At 46.1% G+C, this 11879-nt stretch overlaps 2 protein-coding genes across 4 annotated transcripts in view; both read left to right on the top strand.

Annotated features, from left to right (window-relative positions):
• Nutf2 (nuclear transport factor 2) overlaps positions 1–9257 on the top strand; it is a 20264-nt gene extending 11007 nt beyond the window's left edge. For both annotated transcript variants that reach the window (XM_005345448.2, XM_026778838.1), the window contains exons 2-5: positions 3540–3666; positions 5849–5920; positions 6005–6103; positions 8737–9257. In XM_005345448.2, the coding sequence (XP_005345505.1) occupies positions 3568–3666; positions 5849–5920; positions 6005–6103; positions 8737–8850 (384 nt within the window). In that variant the 5' untranslated portion in view covers positions 3540–3567 and the 3' untranslated portion in view covers positions 8851–9257. The remainder of the gene's footprint in view (positions 1–3539; positions 3667–5848; positions 5921–6004; positions 6104–8736) is intronic.
• Positions 9258–10907: 1650 nt separating this feature from the next.
• Positions 10908–11879, top strand: part of Edc4 (enhancer of mRNA decapping 4) — a 13123-nt gene continuing 12151 nt past the window's right edge. For both annotated transcript variants that reach the window (XM_005345447.2, XM_005345446.2), the window contains exon 1: positions 10908–11171. In XM_005345447.2, the coding sequence (XP_005345504.1) occupies positions 11090–11171 (82 nt within the window). In that variant the 5' untranslated portion in view covers positions 10908–11089. The remainder of the gene's footprint in view (positions 11172–11879) is intronic.

Genomic DNA, 11879 nt, shown 5'->3' with positions numbered 1-11879 from the left:
ACCAGGCTGGTGTCGAACTCACAGAGATCCGCCTGCCTCTGCCTCCCGAGTGCTGGGATTAAAGGCGTGCGCCACCATCGCCCGGCTATGGGTATTTTTTCTGCATAAATATCTGCACCACATTTGAGCCTGCTGCCCTTGAGTTGCAGAGGTTGTGAGCCTTCGTGTGGCTTCTGGGAATTGAACCCAGGTCCTCTAGAAGAGCAGCCAACACTTTTAGTTACCCACACCTTATTTATTTATTTATTTATTTATTTTGAGACTTACTCTGTAGCCCAGGCTAGTCTCACTTGTCACTGAGGTGATCTTGATTTTTCCAACAATTTTTTCACCTCAGCATCCCGAAAACTTGAGTTTTAGGCGTATGTCACACCTAGCAGCTTGTCTTGTGTGGTTTTGGTTTTTTGTTTTTGTATGTCTGTGTGACAAGAAGAGGGTATCATCAGATCATTTGGAGGTGGAGTTAGAAGCAGCTGTGAGCTGAACTCTGGTCCTCTGAAAGACTGGGAAGCACTAGTGACCTGAGGCGCTCCAGTCCCTCTCTTTGTTTTTGTTTTAGTTTGGTTGGTTGAGACAAGGTTTCACTATGTAGCTCTGGCTGGCCTCGAACTCAGCCGAGATCCTCCTGCCTCTGCCTCCAGGTGCTAGAATTAAAGGCCTGCACAACACCACACCCGGATCCTATTATTTTTTGAATGAGTCTCAAATAAGTTTTCACTGTGCAATCTGGTGGCCTGAAACTCACAACAGTCCTACTGTGCCTACCAAGTGCTGGAATTACAGGCATGCTCCAGGTACCTGGCTGCTTGTTTTAAGATGTGTCTTGCTATGTAGCTCTGGCCTGCCTGTAACTCATTATTCTCTCCTTTAAAACTGCCTGGGTGCTGGGGCTGGAGAGATGCACTGCCATACTGGGTTTAGGATTTGGCTTTAACCCAAAGGCAGCAGTGTTGAAGGAAACTTGTTCAGTCATACAAAACCATGTCAGCCCTGTCTGAATGAGCTTTAGACAAGCCCTTCTAAATTGTTCAACTTCACCTAAGTTTACTCTCTGTAAAGCAAGATAGCAGTGGAACATCACATGTCATGTTTGGGTACGTGGAAATAAATGCACGAATGTCGAGCAGGCTGAGAGTAAGGTTGGTGTTGGCTCCTGGAGCTGCTTTTGGTATCCTTAAACAAAGATCTTTATGCAGTCTTTTTTGGGGATTTTCTTTTTTTTTTTTTTTTTTTTTTTTGGTTTTTCGAGGCAGGGTTTCTCTGTGGGTTTGGAGCCTGTCCTGGAACTAGCTCTTGTAGACCAGGCTGGTCTCGAACTCACAGAGATCTGCCTGCCTCTGCCTCCCGAGTGCTGGGATTAAAGGCGTGCGCCACCATCGCCCAGCTGGGGATTTTCTTTTTGTTGTTTTACTTTTGAAACAAGGTCTCAAACCCAGGCTGACCTCGAACTCCCTGTGTACCCAAGGGATAGACACCTTGCGATTTTGACCCTTCTGCCTCTACCCTGTCTCAAAACAAGCAAAAACAAAACAAAATCCTACCTAAGTGGATATGGTAGTAAGTTTTTAATCCTAGCACTAAGGAGGAAATGTCAGATGGATAACAGTCCAGCCTGGTCGATGAAGCAAGTTCTAGGCCAGCCAGTCTGGGCTGCATAGTGAGATTCTCCCCATGAGAGAGTCATAGGATAAATAGAACAGTACTATTGAAAGAAAAAACACCCTCCTTCTTATGCCAGCCTTACTTAATCTTGCTTCCATCTCTGACTTAGTAGTTTCCTACCCCGGTCTGTTTTAGTGGTGCTTTCTTCGGCTTGGTATGTTCTTTTCTAGGATCTCCCCTGAGAACTGCCCGGCCTTGGTGTGATCTGAGGGCAGAAGGAAGAGTGACCCTCATTATTTCTGCAGCTTTTTTCGCGAGCTCTTGGGAACTGGGCAGAGTCTTTTTCTTGGGGTTTTTGTGGCATTGGGACATGTTGAGTGAATACTAAGGTAGAAGAGGCAGAGATGTGAGGGCATGAAAATGTGGAAATTTGGAAACGTGACCAAGATTGCATGTGAAACTAGTAGTAGGTCCTGTGCTTCCATTTATTGATTTGTTTCTTGGCACAGATGTGAGCTGGGACACACCTAATGTTCCTGTGTACAGGCGTGGCGCAGTCCAGGCTTTCTCCTATGACTTGTTTTAGACTTTCCTGGACATTTCTTAGTCATCTGAGCATAGAGTTTCTATTTTTAGTTGCAACTACCTCCTAGGAAACTTAAAATAAAACTGGCTTCATTTCCTGGCCTTTCATTGGCTAGAGGATCCGTCATAAGCTAGAGGATTGGATTTATTTCTATTTCTCTACTCTGCTCCTTCCTGCTAGCTCCTCTGGCCTTGGCTGAGGTCATAGTGACGATAGTAACTTAGTATTTACCATGTCAAACAATCACTTTACTAAATCTGATTGGCAAAGAAGCTACATAGCCACCAGTATGCCCAGGGTTAACATCTTAGTTTTGCAGAGGAGGCTGTGGAAGCCCTAGAAGCAGTGACTTGGATTAGCTCCTACCGCAGCTAATGGTTTTCTGCTGGGCTGAAATTATCTTCTTACTGTTTTGTCTGAAACATATTATCAGGATAGAGGGTGTGCTCCTCTGCAGTCATATCCATGCAGAACAAACAATACCTGGGTGTGTAGGGCCCATAGGAAGTGCAGGCTGCCTTTTTCTTGGAGGGCTTGCTTTGACAAACCCCTGGGATATATCGGTATCCCTGGGATCATGGCCTCTAGCTGGTGGGGTTTCCCCTTCAGGAAGAGGACAGTTGGTGAGACGGGCTGATGTGCAGAGGTGCTACTTCCCACTCACAGCCTCCATCTAGTTCCTTTCTCTTCCTTCTGCCAGTTCTGGAGTGAGAGGAGGATGTCATTGTCACCAAAGCAAAATCACCTGCCTCAGAGTTGTTAGGTTGGCTGGCTCCTTAGGACTTCCTGTGGTCAGGAGTGGTGTCTTTAGAAGTTGTGTGTGTCGTTCGTTCCCTTTCTCCCCTTCCACGTCCCATTGCCAGCACATCCTTGAGACATTGTTAGAAGCTTGAAGGCTAAAAGAGAAACATTCTACACAGATACATCAGTAGTTTCTGGTCTGATCAGTGGGTAGAATGACAGTAACTGGCCTTAGAGGTTATTGAGAGGATTAAAAGAAAATATGGACTGGGACCAGTATTTAGTTCCTTCTCCCTTACTGGGCATTATAGGGCTATTTTGGTATTCCTTTGCCCCAGTTAAATGCTCAGCACCCATCTCGTATAACAGGCATCTCTCTATCATCAACCTGGAGCTCCTTAGAAGATGGGCTAAACGTGGTTTCTACCACTGGTTGGGGTTCGTAAGGTCTCCTATGAGATCCCCAGGGCTTTGTCATATACCCTAAAAGAACAGGTATCAACAGAGGATTTACCTGCATGAGATTAGGAAGACAAAGGTCAGTGCTGACTACTTCATGTTTCTGTGATGTTAACTCTTCTGCCTTTCTTTGTCTTGCTGCTCTTTGCAGGTCTTGGTGAGGTGGGTGACTCTCCAGGATGGGAGACAAGCCAATTTGGGAGCAGATTGGATCCAGCTTTATTCAGCATTACTACCAATTATTTGATAACGACAGAACCCAGCTAGGCGCAATTTACGTAAGTCTCCAACATGAGAGCCAGAATAGGGACCCTAAGAAATTAATTTTTGAATATCAGAGTGGGGATTGCCATTCCATGTAGTTGGCACCTCATCAGGACACATAGTCCTAGAGTACCTCTCTTCCAGAGGAAGTAGCAGCAGTCAGAGACTAGGACTCATTTTCCTCTGGAGGCAGCAGCCATGAGCATTTGCAATGCAAAGCTGGCTTCTGGAGGTCATTTGAGACCAGAACACCTGAGTGCTCATGGGGATCAAGTAGTTAACCCAAGGAATCTTCTAGGCAAGCAGATTACTTGATGAGTTTTTTGAGACAGTTTCTCGTGTAGTTCTGGCTGTCTTAAAACTAGCTCTGTAGGCCAGGCTGGCGTGCACCACCACCACTGCCCAGCACTTGATGTTTTAAGAATAGTAATGCTGGACAGTGCCTCCTAGCCCCTGGAAGGCAGAGACAGAGACAGGTGGCTCTCTGTGAACTTGAGTAGAGCCTGGTCTATAGAGGAGTTCCAGGACAGTCTCCAAAGCTACAGAGAAACTGCCGGGGCGGGGTGGGGGGGGGAGTGAGAGAGCGCCAGCTAATGTGTCTCCTCAGGATAATAATGACAGGAGGAGCCTTGGAGCCTGGTTGGGCTGTCAGAGGTTATTAGTTTCTCTTCCACAGTGTCAGATTTCATTCAGAAATTTTAGAAAAAAGGAAAGACATCTTAGCATTTGAGAGACCAAATTCATAACAGATGACATAAATTGTCTTTATGAGTTAGAGGGATTGAGCCCAGGTCCCCGTGCATGGAAGGTAGGAGCTCTACCACTTTCTCCCAGTCAGTTCCCTCATCCTCTCTTCCTTTGGACATAGGGATCTCACTGTTTTGCTCAGGCTGGCCTCAGACCCGGATTCCTCTGCTTCAGCCTTCTATTTACAGTCATTGTAAAATAAAGCAAATTTGATAATCACTCTAATGTTTCCCTTCTGAAGAGTGAGGAAACTAAAACTCACAAAAATAAGCAACTTTAAACTTGCCTGTCACAGTTGGAAGTAGCAGAATTTCCCACCTCTTCCTACTGTCAGCCATCCCCAGTGTGATACCTCACTATGTAGCTTTGGCTAACCTCAAATACTCCGTCATCCTGCCACAACCTCTCATGTTTTAAGACTAAAGTTATCTGTCACTGACTGAGCATGGTAGCATGTCCCTTTAATTCCAGCATTTGGGAGACAGTCAGAAGGATCTAGCCAGCCAGGGCTACACAGTGAGACTGGTTTACAAAGTTGGGGAGGGTGTGTGTGTTAATAAGGACATTTTGATAATCTTTTTGTTTTGTTTTTTATAGACAAGGTTTACCTGTGTAATTCTGACTGTCTTAAAACTCTCTGTAGACCAGGCTGGCCTAGAACTCAGAGATCCTCTTGCCTCTGCCTCCTAAATGCTATGATTAAAGGTGTGCAGCTCTACCACCTGGCTGATAATCTTTTAGAGTGAAACAATGGTATATGATCTAGAAAGTTTGCTGGGCATTGTAGCATAAACCTCTAATCACAGCATTGGAAGGCTGAGGCAGACGGATCTTTTGAGTTTGAGGTCAGCTAGGGCTACAAAGTGAGACTCTGCCTCAAAAAATAATGAAATAAAAAAGAATTAAAGAATTTCTTTTGTTTTTTGAGACAGGGTTTCTCTTTTTTTTTTTTAAGATTTATTTATTTATCATGTATACAACATTCTGCCTTGATGTATGCTCGCATGCCAGAGCAGGGCGCCAGATCTCAGTACAGATGGTTGTGAGCCACCATGTGGTTGCTGGGAATTGAACTCAGGACTCTGGAAGAGCAGCCAGTGCTCTTAACCTCTGAGCCATCTCTCCAGCCCGAGACAGGGTTTCTCAGTAGCCCTGGCTGTCCTGGAACTCGCTCTGTAGACCAGGCTGGCCTGAAGTCAGAGGTCCACCTGCCTCTACCTCCCAAGTGCTAGGACCACTGCCCTGCAGAAATAAAGAACTTCTAATTTAGAAATTATTACTAGTATAAATTTGGAATTTTTCTTAATTTTTCTCTTGTTTCCAGACAAGTAAACAGGTATAGACTCATTTCCCCAAGCAAGACCCTATTGAGAACTTTTTTCTTTCTTGTTTCTTTTAAGGCCTTAGAGTGCTGAGGCCCTGACTCTCTATTTTCTATGTACTTTTCAGATTGATGCATCATGCCTTACGTGGGAAGGACAGCAGTTCCAGGGGAAAGCTGCCATTGTGGAGAAGTTGTCTGTAAGTAAAGCCCAGAACTGGGAAACGGGTAGTTTATCTCATGCCCTTCTGACCTCAGCCTGCCTCCCATTCTTTGTCTTGCAGAGCCTTCCGTTCCAGAAAATCCAGCATAGTATCACGGCGCAGGACCATCAGCCTACACCAGATAGCTGTATCATCAGCATGGTTGTAGGCCAGCTCAAGGTAGTAGTGCCACTGTGTTTGAGGGTAGTCGTGGGTAGGCAAAGCAGGGCCCTGGGCTACTACCTTCCCTGTGGATATCAGGATGTGGTGTGTTTATTGAAGGACATCCAGAGTGACTGTCAAAAGCCAAAGTAACTGCCTAGGCATGCCTTTTTCTTTTCTTCTGTGGCGTTTTGAGATAGGGTTTTGATGTGGGATTCTGTATGCTGTGAATACCATTGATAAATAAAGAAATTGTCTTGGCCTTTTGATATGGCAGAACTTAGGTAGGCGGGGAAAACTAAACTGAATGCTGCCAGAAAGGAGACAGAGTCAGAGAGAAGCACATAGCCTGCTGGAGACAGACGCTGAGAGCTTTTCCTGGTAAGCCACAGGCACGTGGCAATGCACAGATTACTAGAAATAAGTTAAATTAATATGTAAGAGTTAGCCGATAAGAAGCTAAAGCTAATGGGCCAAGCAGTGACTTAATTAATACAGTTTCTATGTCGTTATTTAGGTCTGAGCAGTCGGGCCAACAAGTGGCCTCTAACAACAGGGTTTCCAGTGAGCCTAGCCTTTTAATGGCTTAGCCATCTCTCCAGCCCGAGATAGGGTTTCTTTGAGTGGCTTGACTCTCCTAGAACTAACTCACTCTGTAGACCAGTCTGGCCTCAAACTCAGAGATCCCACCAGCTCATAGTTCTGCTTTAGCCTCCCCAGAGCCAGTGTTACAGGTGTGAGCCATCACATGAAGAAGTCATGTTCTTCTTACTCCCACATCCCACCCCTCCCCACCTGAATGCTTTCCCTTATTTTTTAGTGAATAAAAAATATTTTTTGAGATGGTCTCATGTAGCCCGAAGTGATCTCATTTTCTCTGTGTAGCTAGGATCATCTTGAACCCTAATCCTCCTGCCTCTACTCCTCAAGAGCTTTAATTACAAGTGTGTGCCAATCCATATAGCTTTATTTATTTATTTTGAGTTAGAGTCTCACCATATTCTAGCCTTATCTTAACATTCTGATCCTAGAATGCTGGGATTACATGCATGAGTCACCAGATATTTTGGGGTTTCTTTGTTTGGTTTTGGAACTAGCTCTTGTAGACCAGGTTGGCCTCAAACTCAAAGTGATCCACCTGTCTCCTCCTCCCGAGTGCTGGGTTTAAAGGCATGTGCCACCACTGCCTGGCAACATTTTTTTTTTAAAGATTTGTTTATTTATTATGTATTCAGTGTTCTGTCTGCATGTATGCCTACAGACCAGAAGAGAGCACCAGATCTCATTATACAGATGGTTGTGAGCCACCATGTGGTTGCTGGGAAATTGAACTCAGGACTTCTGGAAGAACAGTCAGTGCTCTTGACCTCTGAGCCATCTCTCCAGCCCCCTCCTTTTCCGCTCTTAAGTCCTTATCCTTATCGACATCCTTACTGTCATCCTCGTAGTTAGATAGTGTTTTCAAAGGCAGGACAAATTGGCTGACCCCTTGGCCAGATCTCAGCTTTCTGGGAATATGTTGTGGTAGGTCTCTGTGTATGCTCACATTTCCCCTTGACTTCCTGCATCCAGTATGGGTGTGGAAGGGGAGTATTTGGGTCCAGTATGTATGTGGAAAGAGTGTCTTAAGCCTCTTTATTAGACCTAGAGGGAATACCTACAAGTCCAGCCTTACTCTTCTGCCAGTTTCTTTTGCCTTTTCTTAGTGCCCTGCCCAGAACCAGCAAGCCAATAGGCCCTTAGAGTTGAGGAGGTATTTCCAAGGAGCCCATTGTCCTCGTCATAGACTGAGGTCATAATTCTTCCTGGTGTTTCTGCTGGAGTTTCAAGTGACCAATTTGCCTCCTTGTTGGCTGTAGTTCTTAGAAAAAAGATGATACTGAGAACCGCCTGTTAACTAGGCTTTCTCCTCATTTTCTGAGTTCTGGTTAGAGGTTTGGGGCCTGCATTAGTACTGTTGCAGTACAATGCTGGTCATTTCCCCATCTTACCCCACCCCTTATAAAATTGTGACCCTAAAGTGAAATTTGTGTGTGTGTTATTTTACTTATTTGGGTTTTGAGGGGCTTATTTGTTTGATTCTTTGTTTTGCACTGGCAGACATGTCTCACCATGCCCACTGTGAACCCAGTTTTGAACCTTAAATCATCTTACCAGATAATTGGTTTTAGCAGTAATTTCTTCTGATTGGACTAATTGGCTTTATTGACTAAGATTGCTTATGGTTTTTTGATAATATAAATTAAATAGTAAGTGCTACAAGATTCTTTAATTTTTAAAAAAAATTTTTTATAACATCTACCCAGACACAGTGTTGTACAGAGACAGGCAGGTCCTCTGCTCTGAGCAGTGCACGTTCACACGTACCTATGCTGTACTGGAATTCAGGTTTAAGACAGTAAGTGCCTAGCTGGGCGGTGGTGGAGCAGGCCTTTAATCCCAGCATTAATGAGGCAGAGGCAGGTGGATCTTTGTGAGATTGAGTTCCAGGACTGCCAGAGCTACACAGAGAAACCATCTCAAAAAAAAAAAAAAAAAAAAAAAAAGACAGTAAGTGCCTAAAGTCTGTGTTAAATAACTTGTTCTACCACTGAACATCCTTCCTGCTCCTTGGCCCTATTACTGAATCCTTTCTTTTCTCATCCATACAGGCCGATGAAGATCCCATCATGGGTTTCCACCAGATGTTTCTATTAAAGAACATCAACGACGCTTGGGTTTGCACCAATGACATGTTCAGGCTTGCCCTGCACAACTTCGGCTGACCTCCTGGCCAGACGCTCACGCTGTTTCCTCCTCCCTCCTCTTCCCAATACTATCTCACTCCTCCAGATGCTCCAAATATCATACACAAATGAGCAGGGCCGAGGTGGGAGTGGGTGCAGTGCGCTTCTGTCACCACGGTGTTGTGCATGATGTTTGGATGCTAGACTAGTTGCATCTGACAGGAGACGTTTGTGTTGTACCAGCGCATGCCTTGGAAAGACTTAAGTAATGCAAAAGATTGTCGGTTTTTGTTTTATTTCATTTTTTAATCTACTGACAAGTTGCTCTAGTAACCCAAAGAAGTGAAGGAGAAAGCAGCTGCCTCACCACCCAGATATTGATTTGTTCAGATGTTTCAATGCCTCATGATACAATAAAACCACAAAAGTTTTCTTAACAGTTTAAATTGTTTTAATTAGTTAAATAGTTGGCTGGGCATCAACAGTTCTGGCCACTTGTCCCTCATGCCGCCCTCCCATCTCTGCCTACCGTAACAGTACCTGCTGCCAGGAGCAAATTGACTGAAGTTAGCAGTCCCAACTAAATTTCTCTCAAGCCTGCTAAGGCTGAGTTCTCCTCAGCCCACTTGGGCTTTGGAAAGCAGGAAGAGCTGGAAGCAGGTCTGACCTGAAGCTTGTCCTGTACTGAAGGCTCTTCAGTCGGTTCTGTCTGACATCTCCTGTGGCCTCTGCTCTGAGTTAGGTGGTTCGGGTCTAGTAGCAGGGTAGGTGATTCTCCTTGAGCAGCAGAAAGGCCTTGATAAATACGGTTTTCCATGTTTAGACTCTCTGGGTGGGAGTCCCAGGAGGAGGGACCTGCTCTATCCCCAAAACAGAATCAGATTCTGAGTGCCCACATTCCCCATACAAAACAAGAGATGCTGTTCTGCCTGCTTGGGATATTAGCCAGGCCCCACTGAATTGGAGTATAAATTCCACATTATGGAAGAAATCAGTATAAAAGTCATGCTCTAGCCGGGTGATGGTGGCGCACGCCTTTAATCCCAGCACTCGGGAAGCAGAGGCAGGCGGATCTCTGAGTTCGAGACCAGCCTGGTCTACAGAGCGAGTTCCAGGACAAGCTCCAAAGCCACAGAGAAACCCTGTCTAGAAAAAAAAAAAAGTCACGCTCTAGTTCTGCAGGGCGTTTACACACCATCTCCTTACCTTCCACACGCCTGAGCTCTTCAAATCCCAGGGAGTCTTAACAGGGCAGTTTCTGCTCTGCTTCTTTGTTTGGGCACAGGTCTTGCCTAGCATAAAGCTGGTATCAAGAAAGCAACTGCTGGCTAGAACCAAGCCTAGGATTGGTTGGGCACACCTGAAAACTTCCCCTTCTTCCCCCACTCCCATCCTGCACTGGGGGGTGGGGAGTAAATTTTCTCATACTCCACGGGTTGCCTGGTTACACCAGCATAGTCCTGGACAGCACACAGGAGGTATCAGTGGGACTGATCTCTAAGCTGCTGTGTATTGGGGGAAGTAGGGATGGGGAAGAGGTAGGTACCCACTGCCTCTTAATCCACCCTGTATAAAATCTGCAATACAGCTTCTTCCATGTACCTGTGCCTGAAATGTCTGCAATAAAGAGGTGTTTATAAACTATGGTTTCTTTATTTCTAATTTGAAGTTGCCACATGGGATAAGAGGATGACAGTAGGTTTTTGGTTTTTTGTGGTAATAACCATCTTCCTGGGCCTAATGACCTCGCAAGTGTCTAGGTCTTGTTTACTCCTAAGGAGGAACAGATTTCTACAATTCACCTTTTTCAAGGTCTGAAAAGTCAGTACCTGGATGTTAGAGTTGGTTCGGAGTTCATCAGAATGAGCCAGGGCCTGGGTTGGATCCCCCGAGACAGCAGGGCGTTAAGCAACCCAGTGCTCTATGAGCGCATTTGGTCTTTCTCAGTCTTGGTAAATTTCTTCACTGCTGAGCTAGCCTGAAGCTAAGGAAGGCAAACTCAGATGGGAACTAATTGGTCGCCCACACCGCGGAACCTTTCTTCTGTGGTCCTTGTAGGATCCGGGAAGAAAAGGTCAGTAGGACCGGAAGTGGAGGCGGTTGGTGGGGTTGGCGGGGCTCAGAGACGCAACCCCGGTGGCGGTTTGCGAACTGCGGGTAGATATTGTGTAGCGCTTGGTCCTCTGCTGTCTGGCGGGGTCGTGGCTGAGCGAATTTGGACAGTGGTCGGAGGTAGAGAAACTAACCTCTTGCTAGCCGGACTTTCGTGGCTGGGCCCATGGCGTCCTGCGCGAGCATCGACATCGAGGACGCCACGCAGCATCTGCGGGACATCCTCAAGCTGGACCGGCCCGCCGGAGGTGAGCCGGGATGGAATGGGGGGGCTCTTGGCGAAGAGGCCGACCTCTGGCGTAGATCTGAACCGTCCTCGGGTGCCGCATGCCCTTTTAGACAGGCTCTGGAACCTCCCATTTGATTGCGGAGGACGAATATTGGAGTCATGGATGATCCCTGGGCATATCCAGAGAATGGCGCAGACCCCTGGGTGTTATCCTTACCCCTCCTATCCCTTGCAAGACCATTCTGCCTTGTCTTTAAGTATTTTGGCCAAAGGTAAGGGTCCTCAGAATCTACCCAATCCTTCTGACTTCCTTGCCTCCAAACTCCAGTGTTTTGAGGACTGGCCCTGTGCCCCTACTCGCCATGGTTCGGAGGCCTGGTGCAGTGTCTGTTTACCGAGTTCTGGGCCTAGAGTTAAGCGATATTCAGAAGAGCCTCATTTCCTCTTCATAACTTGCCTCCCTCCTCCCGCCAGAATGTAGACTCCAGGCCTGATGTTACTCTGAAACTGATTTTCTGATAAAAGGTGGGCAATCCCAAATCCAAGTTCTTAATAGATTGAAGGCAAATCACAGACTGTGGCTCTGATTAGATTAGGTTCCACACATCTGCAAACCCATATGTTCCCAATTCATCTGAGTTTTACTTAGCTCCTAGTATCCCTTTTGGTGCTACTCTTGCCAGATAAGAGTTCCAGGGCAGTTGGGCGGTGGTGGCGCACGCCTTTA

Source organism: Microtus ochrogaster, chromosome 4 (assembly GCF_000317375.1).
Source record: "Microtus ochrogaster isolate Prairie Vole_2 chromosome 4, MicOch1.0, whole genome shotgun sequence".
Taxonomy (NCBI): Eukaryota; Metazoa; Chordata; class Mammalia; order Rodentia; family Cricetidae; genus Microtus; species Microtus ochrogaster.
Note: the sequence above shows the minus strand (reverse complement) of the source record. Positions and strands in the feature narration are given on the sequence as shown.